At 57.6% G+C, this 16,795-nt stretch overlaps 5 protein-coding genes and 1 non-coding gene across 6 annotated transcripts in view; 2 read left to right on the top strand and 4 right to left on the bottom strand.

Moving 5' to 3' along the window:
- The window catches only part of ACRALDRAFT_2033910 (uncharacterized protein), a gene marked incomplete at its 3' end in the record, with an annotated part of 4,700 nt that extends 955 nt beyond the window's left edge, over window positions 1-3,745 (bottom strand). Inside the window, exons 1-2 of the mRNA XM_071020743.1 lie at window positions 3,456-3,745; window positions 5-3,218 (exon numbers count right to left, since the gene is read on the bottom strand). Coding sequence (XP_070875599.1) covers window positions 5-3,151 — 3,147 coding nt within the window. The remainder of the gene's footprint in view (window positions 1-4; window positions 3,219-3,455) is intronic.
- A 2,804-nt stretch (window positions 3,746-6,549) lies between these two features.
- ACRALDRAFT_1069365 (uncharacterized protein) lies at window positions 6,550-7,495 on the top strand (the record flags this gene model as incomplete). Its single annotated transcript, XM_071017664.1, has 2 exons — window positions 6,550-6,797; window positions 6,865-7,495. 2 exons carry the CDS (start codon window positions 6,550-6,552, stop codon window positions 7,493-7,495), a joined length of 879 nt encoding a protein of 292 aa, XP_070875598.1.
- A 444-nt stretch (window positions 7,496-7,939) lies between these two features.
- ACRALDRAFT_1030823 (glycoside hydrolase family 79 protein) lies at window positions 7,940-9,732 on the bottom strand (the record flags this gene model as incomplete). The annotated part of the gene is made up of 3 exons (XM_071014901.1): window positions 7,940-8,500; window positions 8,554-9,473; window positions 9,543-9,732. The coding sequence occupies 3 exons, from the start codon at window positions 9,730-9,732 to the stop codon at window positions 7,940-7,942; spliced, it is 1,671 nt and encodes a 556-aa protein (XP_070875597.1).
- A 764-nt stretch (window positions 9,733-10,496) lies between these two features.
- Window positions 10,497-12,375, top strand: ACRALDRAFT_1062308 (uncharacterized protein; the record flags this gene model as incomplete). Its single annotated transcript, XM_071016575.1, has 4 exons — window positions 10,497-10,634; window positions 10,748-10,838; window positions 10,921-11,290; window positions 11,358-12,375. The coding sequence occupies 4 exons, from the start codon at window positions 10,497-10,499 to the stop codon at window positions 12,373-12,375; spliced, it is 1,617 nt and encodes a 538-aa protein (XP_070875596.1).
- A 501-nt stretch (window positions 12,376-12,876) lies between these two features.
- Window positions 12,877-12,958, bottom strand: ACRALDRAFT_t112. Its single transcript has one exon. It is a non-coding gene; the product is annotated as a tRNA-Glu (tRNA).
- A 979-nt stretch (window positions 12,959-13,937) lies between these two features.
- On the bottom strand, window positions 13,938-15,829 carry ACRALDRAFT_2041230 (uncharacterized protein; the record flags this gene model as incomplete). The annotated part of the gene is made up of 4 exons (XM_071021134.1): window positions 13,938-14,159; window positions 14,216-15,217; window positions 15,277-15,469; window positions 15,522-15,829. 4 exons carry the CDS (start codon window positions 15,827-15,829, stop codon window positions 13,938-13,940), a joined length of 1,725 nt encoding a protein of 574 aa, XP_070875595.1.
- Between the last annotated feature and the right edge of the window lie 966 nt (window positions 15,830-16,795).

Below are 16,795 nucleotides of genomic sequence, written 5' to 3'. Positions count from 1 at the left end.
CGACGCCGGGTCGGTCCTCGTAGCGGACGCTTTCCATCCAGGTGCTCGCGCTGTCTTCGCGGCGCGGGTGGCGCGAGATCTGCCACCACGTGTCGTTGGCGAATGTGATATCGCCCCTGCTGTTCGCGATGAACATGCCGACCGGGGCGAATGCCGCCATGCGCGTGAACTTGTACTCGCTCTCGACGGCTTCCTGCGTCCGCAGCACGAGCTCGGACCGCAGTTCTTCTCGGTCCAGCGCCGCCATCTTGGCGGCACGCTGGTTTCGTTTGATCTCTTCCTCGAAGAGGACGACCGACGCCAGCGACGTGGCCAACTGCCGCGACAGCAGTTCGGTGAATAGCTTGTAGTCGTCGTCGTAGGGTCGGCGGGGGTTCGTGCCCATGATGATGAAGCCGACGACGGATTCCTTGGCGGTCGTGGGATAGACGGGAAGCACGACGGCCGTCCTGGGCGGGTCGCCGAAGCCTCGCCAGTCCATGCCTTGCAGCAGGTCATGGGGCAGCGTGCCCGTGTCTTCGGACAGGACCAGCGGGGTCGACGGGGCGGCCATGGCCTGTCGTAGGTAGGGGGCAAAGCCTTCCTGGGAAGAGCGGAGGTCTAGGCTCTGGATGGCGGCGTGGTGATCGGGGTGCACGCCGATGGCGCCCTCGAGCTGGACCCGAGGCGGGTGGGCGGTGCTGCCGGACAGCATGGAAGACGAGTCGCTGTCGTAGTCCTCCCGCACCGAGTAGATCAGGGCGAAGGGGACGTCGAGATCGTTGAACGCCAGACCGTCCCTGACGCGGGACCAAAAGTCCCGGGCGTCCCGGGCCATGGCCGTCTTGTCTCCGACCTCGCGGAGGGTGAACATGCGGCGCTCGTTCACCTTCCGTCGGGTGTTTTCAAAGGCCGGGTTGTAGACGCCGACCACCTGGCCGTTGCTCCCGACGAGGGGTACGATGGACCAGGAAAAGAAGGTCTCCTCGAGAAAGCCGTGGCGGTTGATGAAGAGCTGGTGGTCGTTCTTCATGGTGGACTGGCCGGATTCCCAGGCGCTCTGCATGGTCGGGGCAATGTCTTCCCAGATCTCGGCCCAGCCGTCTTGGTAGCGGCGGCCCATCAGGGCCGGGTGCTTCTGGCCGGCCAGGTCGATGTAGGCCTGGTTGTAGATGGCCACGTTCTCGGCGCCCCAGTACATGGCGGCCGGGTGCGGGCTGCCCATGATCAGGTTGGCCATGGCGCGCAGGTCGGAACCCCAACAGTCGATGGGGCCGAGCGAGGTGGAGCCCCAGTCGACGCTTCGTGCGAAGCGAATGTGCTCGTGGAGATCCGGGGTCACGGCTATGCGGGTCCAGTCGAAGGATGATCTGACCAAGGCGGCTTGGATGACTTGGTTGGTGAACTCGTCCGAGTGATGCCTGGCCGGGCCGTCCGTCATGATGGCATCCTCCAGCGGACTGCCTACCGTGGAGCCGTGGGCGGCTGTCTCGACGGGTGGATCCATCTCGTCGGGTTCGCTGATGGTGATGGGGTCGGACTGATCGGGGGGTAAAGGAGTTGTGCTACGGCTCTGTTGCTCCAGCGCGTCGGCGTCGGCGTCGTTGGCGTTGGCGTTGGCTTCGGCCTCTGGGATAACGGGATCAACCGACGCGATGGGCAAAGAAAACGACTCCTCGGTGGTGCTGCTACAATAGACGACGCGATATCGATTGCGAAGCACGGAGCAAGACCATCGCCTTCCGCCGTATTCATGGGACGACAACGTGGCCTTGACGGAGTGGTCGGCAGGGCTCGAGAACCAGGCCCTGAACGCAACAAAATCGACGTCGTTGGCGGCTTGATCCCCGCCGGAAGACAGCATGACACAGAGCTTGTCGTCACGGGCTCGGAGGGCGTGGTTCATGTACATGGCGGAGCGACTGTTGGCAGTGCTGGCGGGGCTGGCCAGGTCGACGACGAAGGTGGGACGCTCATCCTGGTCGAAGAACTCGTGAACCGGGACGGCCTGCAAAGTATGTGGGTCGGATGCCGGATTCAAGACATGGGGGTTGCGGAGCGAGGCTAAGCCAGACTCGAGAGACGACCAGCTGCCACTCACTGTCGAGCCGCTGCCGGATGGGGCAGGGCTCGCGGAAGCCACATTGCCGCGGGGGAGTTTCACAACGCGAATGCCGTCGGTATCCTCTTGCAGGCGAGCCAGGAGAACGGCGGCATCGTCCGACGTTGCCGAGGCCGTTGGACGACCCGACATGGGATCTGCGGTACTAGAGGGGGCGGAGGGGCGGGTCGTCGAGTGTTCGGCTTGGGAAGGCGCAGTGGCGTCCACGGGTGGTCGTTTCGACAGGCCACTGCGGTCAATATGCCCGGACGAGGCCAGGCTGGTCACAGCGGTTCGTGGTTTCTTTGGAGGCGACAATGGTACACAGGTCGGCGTCGTGTCCTGGCTGGGCCGCCGCTTCCCCGGACGGGGCGAGATATAGGTTGGTATTGAGGATGTTCTACCGCGAGGGTAGTCGGTGGACGAGGTGGAAGGCGGGGCGGGCGAGGAGAGAGGAGAGGAGGCGGAAGAGGAGGCGGAAGAGGAGGCGGAAGAGGTCAGGGCGGTGGCTGCGGCTGACGGGGTCGATATGGCGGTTGGACGCGAGGTGCGATGGGTGGTATTCTTGGTTCCAGACGTCGAAGGAATCAAAGTCGAAGAATGGTGCTCAGGTGGCGAGGATCGTGACGGACCATAACGACTCAAGGCGGCTGGCCGTTCCTTTCCTTTGGACGAGTGTGACTGGCGGAGCAAGGATGTCACACGAGGATGGTAGGAAGAGGGGGAGGTTGCAAAGGCAGTAGGGTGAAGCGGCTCGTGGCCCTGACGGCCGGGGAGTCCGGAGGCGGTGGAAGCCTTGGGTGGTGATGGGAAGAAGGCCTCCTCGGAAACGGGAATCTCACGGGGGACAGTCGACCATGTGGTAGTTGTGGCTGTAGTGGCAGTCGTCGTCGTCGTCGTCGTCGTCGTCTTCCTTGTCTCTCTTGCCGTCTTGGTAGTAGTAGCAGGAGAAGTAGTAGTAGAGAGGGTGGTAATGGCAGTAGTGCTAGCTGAAGTGATGGGCGAGACGGTTGCGAGAGCGACAACAGGGTCAAGTGACAGAGAATGGCAGTGATGGCTGCCCACCGGCATGTATGCGTACAAGGGAAGGTTACGAGCGATCCTGATAAGCCGGCAGACGACTTAACTCGGCTAGGCTCTGGGGTCGGTTAGCATAAGGGTCTTGAAATCGAAAATTATAAGGGCAACACGCAGACATGGTTCCCTCCAACTCGACATGGACTCGTGTTTCCACGTCCACTTTTTCTTCGCCTTTTCTTTTTCAGTCTTTTTTCCTTTCATATATGTTCTGTACCCTTCTTCTCACACACTGCCTCTCCTTTTTTTTTTCTCCTCGTTATGCCTTACTTTTTGAAACATGCACATACGTACGTACCGATGTAAACGTAATTCGCTACCGAGTAGCGACTATAGCAAGGGTGGAGTGAAGGATGCGGAGTGTGTACACTGAGTAGGATAAGTGCAGGTGTCTAGACCGACCCCCTGATGCGAAGAAAGACGGATATAGGGACACGGCCTCGAGACAGGTACGAATACGAAGTATGCCACGATCGAGATGATGGTGGCTGGATAACAACATGTACTGAGTATGATAAGAGAAGGTCTTGTGGTCGGTTGTTGAAAGTGTGGCAGAAGGGAGATATTGAATGAGAAGGACTTTTTTTTTTTTAATTTTTCGTCTCCTTTCGGTTGGCTCTCGTTCTTTTTTTTTTTTTTTGGTTCTCGCCCGGGTTCCTGAAGCTCCGCCAAATGTTAGCTTATAGTGTACAACGTAGCTACAGTCTCGGTAGTGGACCCGGGTCGGGTCTAGATCCAACCTCTGTCGCGCATATGAAGGCGGATGAGGTGGGGGGAAAAGGTCCCGAGGTGCGGTGGAGGCTCGATTGACATAAGAAGTGGGCTCGATATGTGGCAGGTTGAAGGGGGGATTTTGGAAAGGGAACGAGACGAGAGAGACGGGCCCAGAGAGCACACACACAGAGAGAGAGAGAGAGAGAGAGAGACAGAGAGAGAGAGAGAGAGCGAGAGAGAGGTGGGGGCACGAGTTTCCTAGGAGGCAGGACTCTAGGGGAAGTCGTAATCGTGATCGAGAATTTTAGTGTTGGATCGAACTTTTTTCCGTGGTGTTGTGTCGTAGGGTGGGGGGGAGAAATGAACTAGCGGACGAGGGGTAAAAGGTACGGAGTATCCTACAATGAAGGTGTAGCTAAGGTAAGTAAAAGTGACAAGGTGGATATTAACCAAGCAAGCTTAGTGGCACCGTGTTTCAATCTGGTGCCTGGGTAGGAAGCATGAGGAAATGAGAAAAGTGAGCAAGTGCGATGGGAGATGGGTGTGGTTTTGGAAGGCTCTACGAAGGTGATATGTTGTGAAAACAGAGTCGAGGGGAAAGAACGGGCGCGCGGGGGAGAAGGAGCAGCAGAACAGATACTTTGCGATTACGAATTAGGTACATCGGCCATCGTGCCTACCGGCCGAGCTGCTGAGAGTCCAGGTCCAGCCCAGCACGCTCAACGAATACTTTCCTGTCCGGCGGTCTAGACCACGGCCTTGAGATGGAGTGCCGAGTAATTGTTACCCACAATTACTCGGCGCAGTAGGTACTCCGTGCCTTGAGGGTTTGCTTTAGCTGAGAGCAGATACATGTATATGTATGCTGTACGATCGATCCGAGGTAGATACTTAGTACGATCCCTGAATCCTGAGAGCGATCGATCAGCTCTTGTATGGGGGGAAAGCAAAGCATTGATTGTGGATAGTCGCATTAGAGCATCTTGCATCGGCGATCCTTTGTAAGGGACTCCATTCTCGACACACGGTGAAAGAAAAGGGAAGGAAGGTACTGACAATGGATGCACAACCTGTACTTCGTACATGTATACCATGTACGTTGTACTTCGTGGTGGTGACCACTCAACATATTAGGTAGTACTGCATCGGATCAAGAGTCCGGTGAGCACAGTGTGGAAAGGCCCAGTCGCCGCCCGAGCGATCTTCTCCTCTCGACCTTGTCCACAGCTCCACATTCCAGCTCACCGACGGTCAGCCTATGGACAGCAAGATCATGATCGCCTTCGGGCGCCGAATAGTGCACTGCCGTCTCGTCGGTGTCTCGTCAATTGGACTGGGTACCTGCGACCGAGTGCCCGGTCATGTGACGGGCCTTAGGCGCCCGCGCCAGTCTTTGTCACAATAGAGCACTCGTCACAGTAACTCTTCCTATCGACAAGTTTCGATGCCCAACAAATGCAGAAAGAAACTGAACGAGTGTGTCGCGAAGCTCCATACGGACCTGAGAGTTATGCCCTTGACAGCGCATGCGGTGTTCCCAAATCCAGCATCGTCAAGAGTACCTCCGTTCCGAAGCCAGCTCATGACTATAATTGACCGAGCCCACCGAAGTCAAACACGTTCGGTGAGATGGCCAATGCCCACTTCACCGCTGAAGAGTGAGAACTGATCCCAGATCCGGACTTGGATCGACCATCGTTGAGTGCCCTCGTCCAATGAAACTCGACTCCACTTTTCTCGGCAGGTGGCTGGGCGCCAGGTGAGTCGCTATTCCTTATTGGCTAACCTGCATCGTCCACGGCCAATCACAGACTGGTCCTTTTCCCAGGCGCTTACGGCACCATTCTGCATTCTCATTGGCTCACCCGTCCCCCTCTGGCCCCCACCACAGAGGTGACAGCTCCCTCTCGGCACGCACATCACCAACACCACAGGCGCATCACAGGCCGCAGTCACGGCACCTGCAGCTCCCCTTCACCAACCCGACCAACCCCAATCGACTCCGGCCCTCAACCCCCAAGGTTTCCTGCGCAAATGCTGGCTCCCATCCCGCTGTGAAGACGGGAAAGAGGCTAGGGCTGGACGATCATTGGGCCGGGGATATTGTGAGCATTGGGGCCCCCGCCAGTTTAGGGCGACTGAGGGCCAAGTGAGGGACAGACGAAGAATGAATGATGGCCCGCCTTAAACCTGCTGGCCGCCCTTCCAGGCCATTCCTACTTTCACCTCTCTCTTGCATTCTCTTTTTCTGAGGGTGAAGATGCCGATACTTCCTTGACGGACGGAGAAATTAATCGACCAGCACGAACAAAGTCGACCTCTTCTCAAATGACCATTTCTTGAGACTCCCACGGACCCAAGTGCTGAGGTCAAGGCGAAGCCCGTTTCCCCGGTCATACAAAGAACCGACTCGATAGGCAGCGGCGGGCCAAAAAAGGAGGATAAATTTCACGACTGCAGTGAAAGACGACAAGGACCCGACCCCCCGACTGGATATAGGAAAGCCGCCGGCGGCTGGGTTACACAGCAAAGCAGACAAAGCCAAAAGGCTCCTCTGACAGACGAGGGAGGAATCGCTTTCTCGTCTTTTTTTTTTCCCGCTTTCTTCTCGCTCTCGACACGCATCCTCATATAAACTCTCGACACCGTCAAACGACACGTCCTTCCCACAACCCAAGATGAACTACGTTCTCGTCAAAAGGCCGTGGCCCACGCGCAAGCGTTGGACCTGGCTTCTCACCCTGGCCGAGCTCCTCTGCCTCATTCCCCTCCTCGTCCTCCACGGCATCGCCCAGCCCGACACCTGGCGCACCACAATGTGGCAGGTCGGCTACGACCACGGCTGGAACTCGGACCCTCGCATGGTTCTGTATGCCTACGCCAATTACCGTCCCCTTCCCACGATTCCCATGGTCTGGTCTCAATTGTAAGGATTTTCTTTTCCTTTTTTCCTTTTTTTTTTTCTGTTTTTACTAACTTTTTACCAACACCAGCATCACCGACTTCAACGTCGCCATCACCATCGTCTCCCTCTTCACCCTCCTCGTCAAAATGGTCGCCTTCATCATGCACGTCCTCTACCCCCTCTTCGCCACCCTCATCCACGTCGGCCTCGTCGCCATCTGGACCGTCTCCGTCTACGGCCAAATGGGCCCCGACCACGCCGACCCGCTCTACCCGTCGCCCGTGGCCTGGTACCTCCGCCGCTCCTGCGACGCCGCCGGCGGCCGCTACAACGCCGTCCGCTCGTGCCACCTCGCCCGCGCCAGCTTCGCCGTCTCCGTCCTCATGCTCGCCATCCTCCTCGTCAACCTCGCCCACTCCATCCGCGGCATGTGGCCCACCGAAAACGACCGCCTGCCCCGCGACCAGCAGCGCTTCCGCCGCCGCAAGGGCGCCGACGACAGCGAGGACGACGACGACGATGACAATTCGGATGGCGGCACTTACGATTCCAAGCCTCGCCAGAGGTGGGAGATGAACAACCTCTCCTCTGGCGGTGCTGGTCCTGGCGGTGCCAGGATCCCTGCGTCCCCCGCCTTCCCGCCGCCGCCCTTCACCCCGCGGACGGCGGCGTTCCATCAGTTGGATCGCAAGCTGCCGCTGCGGCAGCATTACGGGTGAAGATTGGATGAAACGAATCGTGGGCCGGTCCTAGTGGCGTTTTTCTTTTTTATTTTATTTTTTTGCGTTTCCATCTTCTCTCTACTTCCTGGAGGAGTTTCGGTTGGTCAACAAAGGGAATCGACGAAGCATACGATTCCCGAATGCCTAGGTATAGCAACGTGTATGAGCTGATCAGCAAGTGATATGAGGGGCTACGAGGAATGACGAGGCTGAGTTGGCCTGTCGTGGCATTATTAGTCTTATGTGGTGACTGCCCCTTGACAGGGATAGAAATATACGAGTTCACGAACCCACCGACTTTTCGCATCTCAGTTGCTCATCCCAAGCCATCTGTGACGTCTGAGACGGTTGCATGTCACCACCTCTACCGATACAGGAAGACAACAACGCTTATCCGATTATACCATATGTCATGCAGGTACACTTCTACTCCGACCTGTCTCACGTCGTCTCGGCGAAACTCAACAAGACGGCCTGGCTCGCCTCGACATCCACCTCCACCACACCGTCCCTCACAGGGACCGTCTCCCCCGTGGTGACATTCATCAACCGCATAGGCCTCCCCTCGTCAAGATCCAGGTTGTAGCTCCACCCGTCCCACGAGATACCCGAGACGGCGTCGCTCCCATTGGCATACAGGCGCTGGATACGCGCCTCCCCCTGCTTCAGGGGCACCTCGAAAGCGTACCTGAAGACGGGCCGCTCAGGGGCGTCGGGGTCCGGCACAATTCCGGTACCGTTGATGGTCGAGTTGTAGGCTTGCAGGTTGATGATCATGAGGCGGGCGAAGGCGTCGTCTAGGTAGGCGGCGTAAGCGGCAGCGCGGGGGTTGGGGAGGGGGATGTGGGCTACAGAGACCCTGGGGCGGGGGGAGGAAGACGATTCAGACGTCGAGGATGGCGGGATGGGGGATAGCATGGCTGCGACGGCTATGTTCCCGTAGTAGGGGGGTTTGGTGCCTGCGACGGTGGTCTCGGTGGTGATGGGCTGCCAGCTTGCATACTAAGGTTTTTAGTTATATATAACGATGAAAGGAGTGGGGAAATGAGACGCACGCGATAATCGGTACCCATGTGCATGTGAACCCGCCTGATACCGACGGAAGCAGCATATAGGTTAAAGTCGACCCCCCATAACGCTGCGCCAAACGAGTTGGACAGGCCAGGTTTGCCCTGGTGGTAAAGCGAGTTGTGTTCGCCAAGGATGTGAGGGGGCACGTCACGGAGGCGGCGGACCATGTCGCGGTAGGTTCGAACATGAGCGTCGACAGACCGGGTGGTCGTTTGGTGGTTCATGAGGGTATCTTGGAGCGTGACACCGGGGCTCTCTGCGCCGCTAATGTAGTTATGCGTGGAGAAGAGGCCGACGTTTCCGTCCGAGTTGAGGCCAGACGCCCACTGGTCCTCGGCCTGGAGGGGGTTGTACACGCCGCCGTTGGAAGGGGCGACGTAGCGGTAGAGAGTGTCGTCGAGCATGCCCGGGCAAGCTTCCTCGAGGGCTTGGCGGATGCGGCGCGTCCCGTTGAGCCACTGGGCGACGTAGGTGTCGGAGTTCCAGGTCAAGGGACGGACGGGGCCTTGGGTGGAGACGGAGTAGAGGTCAGGCTCGTTGCCGTACTCCCAATGGTCGAGGTTGTCTTTGCCGATGGCCTTGCAGGCCAGGGGCACGGTGTCGATGAGGGTTTCCCATCCTTCCGGGCGGATGGCGCCAAGGGCCAGGTTGAAGCCGTGAGTGAACTTGGTGTCGTTAAAGGTACTATACGATTCAAAGAAGGACGGACCTATTTGGATGGTGGTAGGGTAGTCTCTGGACCGGTTATAGTCGTATAGGCCATGGACGGCTTGGGGGAGGGATTCGTTGTAGAGGGCGTAGTCTTGGGTGTTTCCGCCTACGCGGACATATGGCCTTACCCCCTGGAGATGTCCCAGGTTCTTCAGTAGGTTGTCCGAGAAGGTGTTGGGGTGACTACGGTTTCCTGACGACGGATGAGTGCTATCAGCCTTCTCCTGGTTCCATCTGCTGTGTAAGACCAGAGCACACGTACCGGCAAAGTCGGGCCAAAATACAAACTCGATAGAATAGCTCATAAAGGCATCGAGGACGGCATTGGCGGAATCAGGACCAGGAGTCCGGTACGGACCTTCGGCGGACGGGGTCAAAGAGGAGGCAGCGAGAAGGAGGGTACGGATAATGTCCCGGGTGGGCCGGGCCGGCAAATAAGCCTGCAGCGGCATTACGTCTATCAGTGACCTGCTGGGATAATGGTTGATGTTCTCACGGACAGGTGAGGGGACAGGATCTAGAAGGTCGTCGTGGTATGGGCCTTAGGGACGTGAGTGAGGAGAAGGAGAAGCTTCACGACGGACAGCACATTCCTCGTATCATTGTAACGATGTACCCAAGACCAATACGAACTCTCGACGAAGTACTATGTAGTCTCGAGTCTACACTAACTGTCGTACAAAGTACTTTGTAGTACGGATACGATACCGCCGTACCGGTCACGTTGTGTACGAATCAAGCTCCCGCGTTCGGTGAGTCTTAGCGTGTGGAATTGCGGGGGAAGAGCGCTGGGCGATTACTAATCACCGAGTTTACTGTGCGGTATACTGTCTACTTTGTACTTCCCACACGTCATCACAGGTCGAGTACCGAGGCAACGTCCTACACTTGATTTCCATCTCGACACCCTTGACATCAACATCACCAACCCCTCACCTTTTATACCTGAACCTCGGCCCCCTTATTTCAACCATCTGTACATTACTATCCTCATATCTCCTTCCATTTTTTCAAGAATCAGGTCTACTCGAAAGAGACGGATGATTTATGAATTCCACGTCAATTAATTTCTCCATCTTCCCTTATTAACACCCCCACGCGAGTCCACTGCCAGCCGCCCGCCCCTTGCGACCCCCCGAAGATTCTTACCCTCCGTTAATCCCTCCCCCCTCCTTTTATCTTTCATTCGTGGGGCACGCTGCACCCCGGCCTCACGATGGTCACTTCACCCCTTCGACCCCCAGGCTCCTATTCAAGTCTACTCAAACTCTCAAGTAGGCTCGTCGCCAGACCATACTTCAAACCACATTTCGTTCCCTTCACTCTCAGAGCTGCCTCGACCATGGCCCCAAAGGTGAGCCGACCCACCTCCTCATCCGTTGTTCCGTGGCCTTTCTTCTCCCATCCCTCATATCGACGTCTCGAGGTTCATTACCGTCCGGGTTGACTGACATAATCCCTGCGCAGCTCAAAGATCCTTCGCTCCTCAAGCAGAATGTCTCCTACGTCAATGGCCAGTGGGTCAAGGCCCAGTCAGGGAACACCTTTGAAGTTCACGGTGAGCTCCCCCACAACCAAACACCTGCCCTTCGAGAACCGTGTGTAAACTCACCCATGTGTCTCACTCTCGCCTCCCTCAGACCCGGCCACTGGCGACCTGATCGGCACCTGTCCCGACCTCGACCGACACGATACGGAAAACGCCATCTCCGCTGCCGCAACCGCCTTTGCCGAGTTTCGCACCAAGACCGGCCGGGAGCGCTCCAAGCTGCTGCGAAAATGGTACGACCTCATGGTCCTCAACGCCGAGGACATCGCCACCATCATCACATGGGAGAACGGGAAACCCCTGACCGACGCCCGCGGCGAGGCCACCTACGCCGCCAACTTCTTCGAGTGGTTTAGCGAGGAGGCACCGCGCCTCTACGGCAACACCATCCCCGCCTCCGTCCCGGGCAACCGTATCGTCACCTTGAAGGAGCCCATCGGCGTCTGCGGTATCATCACCCCGTACGTCGCCCATTGTCACCCATCCCGTCCTCTTCATCCATACTCACAACTCACTCTTTCCCCATAGTTGGAACTTCCCCGCCGCCATGATCACCCGCAAAGTCGGCCCCGCCCTCGCCACAGGCTGCACCGTCGTCGTCAAAGCCCCCGCCGAAACTCCCTTCACCGCCCTCGCCCTCGCCGAACTCTCCCAACGCGCCGGCATCCCCCCCGGCGTCTTCAACGTCCTCACCACCTCCCACGAGAACACCCCGCAAGTCGGAAAATCCCTCACCGAGTCCCGGACTGTCCGCAAGGTCTCCTTCACGGGCTCCACCGGCGTCGGCAAGCTCCTCATGGGCCAGTCGGCCTCCACCCTGAAAAAGGTCTCGCTCGAACTCGGCGGCAACGCCCCCTTCATCGTCTTCGAGGACGCCGACCTCGACACCGCCGTCGCCGGCGCCGTCGCCTCCAAGTTCCGCTCCTCGGGCCAGACCTGCGTCTGCGCCAACCGCATCTACGTCCACCGCTCCGTCATGGACGCCTTCGCCGCCAAGCTCGCCGACGCCGTCCGCGGCTTCCGCGTCGGCAACGGTTTCGACCACGACATCACCCACGGGCCCCTCATCCACGCCCGCGCCGTCGACAAGGTCGACGCCCACGTCCGCGACGCCCTCGACAAGGGCGCCACCCTCCTCCACGGCGGGAACCGCCTCGCCGACGCCGGCGCCAACTTCTTCGAGCCCACCGTCCTCAAGGACATGACATCGTCCATGGCCCTCGCGTCCGAGGAGACCTTTGGCCCCGTCGCCGGCCTCTTCCCCTTCGACTCGGAAGCCGAGGTCGTCGCCCTCGCCAATGAATCTGAGGTTGGTCTCGCCGGCTACTTCTTCTCCCGCGACGTGCACCGCATCCAGCGCGTGGCCGAGGCCCTCGAGGTCGGTATGGTCGGCGTTAACACCGGCCTCATCTCCGACCCGGCCGCCCCCTTTGGTGGCGTCAAGGAGAGCGGTTTCGGCCGCGAGGGCTCCATGTACGGCGTGGAGGAGTACCAGGTTATCAAGACCATTACGTACGGCGGCATGTCGCAGCCTCTGCAGACATGAAAGTACAAATACTGTTGGGATTTGAAGCATCACATAGTCCGGCCGCCCCTATTCATACCTATTCAATGTACAGATACCTTTGCGAAGAAGCCGAGCGAGTATGAGAACCAAGGCAACGGCCAGGTGAGGGATACCATGTCGTTACGACCGAACACCTCTGTTGCTGCATTTCAAAGAATGAAAATTAAAGAAAATAAAGTATGGCGATGATTCCCGCTACAGAATAAACGGAAGCCAGCGAGTCGAGTATTCAATAATCATGTTCTTGTGTTATAGGGCCGGGCCATGAAGCGACAATAAGCCGCCTATTCCATGTGCATTCATGAAGCAAACGAACAAAACAATAGGAAAACGGGGATTTATTCACAGAGACTCTGATTTATATGGAGATCCATATTTTTCGTAGCATTTCGATGGTCTTCGAACAGAAACAAACCGGATCCCCAAAAAAGAAAAGAAAAAAAAAAAAAGGCAAAAAAAAGGCAAAAAATAATGGTGTCTTTCCGAATCGGGGAATCGAACCCCGGGCCTGTCGGCGCTCCCGGATGAGAGCGACAAATGTTAACCACTACACCAATTCGGATTGATGGAAGAGTAGATCGACATGGCGTCTCAAGTACCAACCTCAACCACAGCAGGGAAAATTACAAGAGACTCATGCTAAGACGCAAGCTCCATAGTTGACGCCCGAGACGGATCAAGCAACAAGTCGAACGGACGAAGATAAAATGTTTGCCGGACGGGATGATAAATTGCTGCACAATAGAATTCACTCAAACGTTACAATACTCGACAAGGAACATATAGGGCCAACGTGCAGTTTCTATTAGTTATTATTAAGTAGGACGCTTCGACCCGACACCCACCCTAGTGGTGAGCACAGGCAGTCGAGAAGCAGACCGAAACCATTCTCGTCCAAGTTGACAACCTTGCCCAGATTCAAGAAAGGGGGATGACAAGACTCCCGAACCGACTTGCGGGTTAGGACAAACCGTCTTGTCAGAGCCCCCATCTGTAGCTGGCTAGTCAAAACCGATAATGAAAACAAACATGCCCTCCCCGCATCCCATTTTTTGTGACGTATTTTTTGTAAATATGATGGCATGATTCCTTATGTCGTTTTGTTCGTCAAGACCAGACGATCGGGTATACTGGGTATCAAAAGACAAAAAAACAAACTCGAGAGCGCAAAACGCGAAAGAGAGAACGGGTGGGATATGCGTCAGAGACGGGAGCTGGCTAGGAGTACACAGCAAGGCCGCGAACTTCCCAAACTCCACTTCCATCTCCGATCCCATGGCGAGCGCAAACGCGAGAATGAACGTGGATAAGGAAAAGGGTATCAGAGAACCAATCTCGACGGGGTATCTTGGAAAGACATATCCGGATTCCCGACCAGAAACATGCCGTTGGCGCGACGATACAAAAAGTGGTTGTTGTTGCTGTTGCTTGTTGTGGTATGTGGCTCAGTGCCGCGGTGGCGAGGACCACGACGCCATGGGATTGCTGAGCGGCTTTTCAGAAGATGGCAGCTTCCAAAGCCGTGTCATGATTTTCGCCCTCTAGGCAGTAGCAGTGACAGCAGGAGCGGCGGCGGCGGCCGACTCGGGCTTGTTCTCCTCCTCCTCGGCGGGCTTGGCAGCCTCGGCAGCCTCAGCGGGCTTCTCCTCAGCGGGAGCCTCGGCAGCGGGCTCCTCAGCCTTGGCCTCAGCGGCCTCTTCGGGGGCCTCCTCGGTCTGCTCAACCTTCTCGGCAGCCTTCTCGGGGCTAGGGGACTTGCGACCCTAAGTATACAGTTAGTGACACGTCACATGGAGTGGATGGAAGTGTGTGAACATACCCTGATGGTATCCCGCAGCTTGGAGAAGGCGTTGAGCTTCTCGGGCTTCTCGGCCTCGCCATCCGAAGTGACAGGAGACTTGTCCTTCTTGCCAAAGGCGAAGGGCAGGGTGGACTTGCGCTTCTCGGCCTTGGTGGCATCCTTCTTGACCTCGCCGTTGGTGGCAGGGGCAGCCTCCGCAGTCTCGGTGGGGACAGTGGCGGGAGTGCTGGCCTCGACGCTCAGAGGAGTGGTGGTCTCGACGGGAGGGATCACCGGAGCAGTCTCGGCAGCAGGGGCAGGATCGGTATCCTTGGCAGGAGTGGCAGGAGCCTCAGGCTCAACCACCTTCTTCTCCCTCTTGCCGAGCAGACCGCCGAACAGGCTGTTGCGCTTGGAGGGGGCAGGGCGGGCGGCCTCCTTGCTCTCAGCGGCCTTCTGCTCAGCAGGAACCTCGGCGGCCTCAGTCGCGGGGGGAGCATCGGCAGCGGCTTCAGTGGATACCTCAGGAGCAGCGGCCTCAGCAGCGGGAGCTTCGGCAGCGGCGGTCTCGGTGGCGGGGGTCTCGCCCTCAGCAGGCTTCTCCTCCTTCTTCTCCTCCTTCTTACCAAGCAGGCCACCAAATATGCTGGTGCGCTTGCGGCTGGCAGAGCGACGCTTGGGCTCCTCCTTGGCAGCTTCCTTGGGGGCCTCGGCAGTCTCAGCAGGCTCCTGGGCCTCGGTGGCAGCCTCGCCCTCAGCGGGGGCAGCGGCCTCCTCCTTGGGAGCCTCAGCGGGCTTATCCTCCTTGGGCTCCTCCTTCTTGGCGGGAACGACAGGTTTGAAGCTCTCGCGGGTGGCCTTGTAAGCCTCAGACTCGGGAACGGTGGTGGCGAGCTCCTTGGCCTCGGCGACCTTAACCTTCAGCTGGGCAACCCAGTTGTCCCGCTCGGCGGTGGTGGCGGCCTTGAAGGCATACTTGTGACTCTTGGCATTGAAGTGGAACTTGGTGGGACCCTCGGTGACGGGGTCGCTGGCATCAGACTGGGATGGCATTAGTCAGAGGTTTCACCAATTACGTGACAGACTGCGCTGCGACTTACGAGGTTGATCACACCAGTGGGAGCAGACTTATCGGCGCCAAAGAAGAGAAGACCCTTGCCGGTGTGGCTGGCCCAGGCGGTGTTGTGCTGGCCGACCTCAACCGACTTCTCATTGCGGCGGTAGTGCGAGAGGTTCTTGGACTCGACGGCGTCAGAGCCAAACCAGAAGAACTGCTTCGAGTAGATGAAGTTCCTGGGTACTGTTAGCACCGACTCGTTTGCTGTCAAGATTCGTCGCTACTCACTTGGGGAAGTTGAGGCCCTTGTGCTCAAGGTTGCCCTCCTCGACGGGGACGACTTCCTCCTTCGTATCCTCCTTCTTGTCCTCCTCGGTGGCGGCAGCGGCGGTCTCCTCAGCAGGAGCAGCTGTTGTCTCAGCAGGGGCGTCGGTGGCAGCGGCAGGAGCTTCGGTGGCGGCGGGAGCCTCCTCGGTAGTGGCAGGAGCGGCCTCGGTGGTCTCAGCGGGCTTCGCCTCTGTGGTAGCCTCGACAGCGGGTTCGGTGACGGCGGGGGTCGTCTCGGGGACCTGAACGGGCTTCTGTTCGTCGGCCATTTTTGCTAGTGGAATAGTTGTGGATGTACGGAAAGTACTGGGTATCTCAAGATTAAGAAAGCGGAACGGGGTATCTAAATGTGTTGAGTCGAGACTCGGGTATCACAATCGAAAAGAAAAAGAAAAAGAAAGAGAAGTTGCGGTCAACTGGCTGATGAGTTAGTATGGACTGTTGAGATGGCGATAGAGTCGTTGATATCCTGGTTGGTACATACCGTTTGGAGTTGAGTGTGCAAGGAGAATAGACCTGTGCGAGGAGGGAGAGGGAGGAGGAAAAGACGATGGCGTTTGGGGGACTCGGGTTCTACTTATTAGTCGCTGCTTTTGCGCAAACCGTGGTTGCCCGGATGGCCTGCTTCTTGGCTCTGCCTTCCCCCTGTTTGCCCTTGCCTCCCTGCCTCGCGCTGCCTTAGGCTACCCTGTCTCTATCCGGTTCTCGGTTACCGCTCCGGCCCACCCCCCCGGCTAACCCCCCGGGTCCGTGTGTGAGTAAAAGAGGCCGATCGTAGCCTGATGGTGGTCCATGGTTCCCTGTGTTATCATGGCCATGGTCCGCACTGAGCACGTACGTATGTAGATCCGTACATGGTGACCCTAATGGGCAGATGAGCTGCCTGAAAGGGATCTTTGCCTAGGCATTGCACAGTGGCTTTCTTGTCCTTGTGAGGTAATCTAGGAAGGTATCTCGTAATACGAAGGCAAGAAAAGGGGGAGGGTCCAAACGTGCTACAAAGATGGCGACAGCACGCCTTGTGATGAGTCCCATGACTGAGCCAAGGAGGTACTTGGCTAGCGAGTGGTCATGGCTTGGTTAGGGTGGGTCCATCGTTGACCTAACCGGCGCACTGTGCTCTCCTGTACCCATCGTACGAAGTACCGTGGTGGGGCGGGGGTCCCTGCTTGAACTAGGTGGGGTTAGGAAAAGCAGTAGGAAGCCAAAGATTGGTAGACCCAGACGTGGCCCAT

Source organism: Sodiomyces alcalophilus (assembly GCF_042370955.1).
Source record: "Sodiomyces alcalophilus JCM 7366 unplaced genomic scaffold ACRALscaffold_3, whole genome shotgun sequence".
NCBI lineage: Eukaryota > Fungi > Ascomycota > Sordariomycetes > Glomerellales > Plectosphaerellaceae > Sodiomyces > Sodiomyces alcalophilus.
Note: the sequence above shows the minus strand (reverse complement) of the source record. Positions and strands in the feature narration are given on the sequence as shown.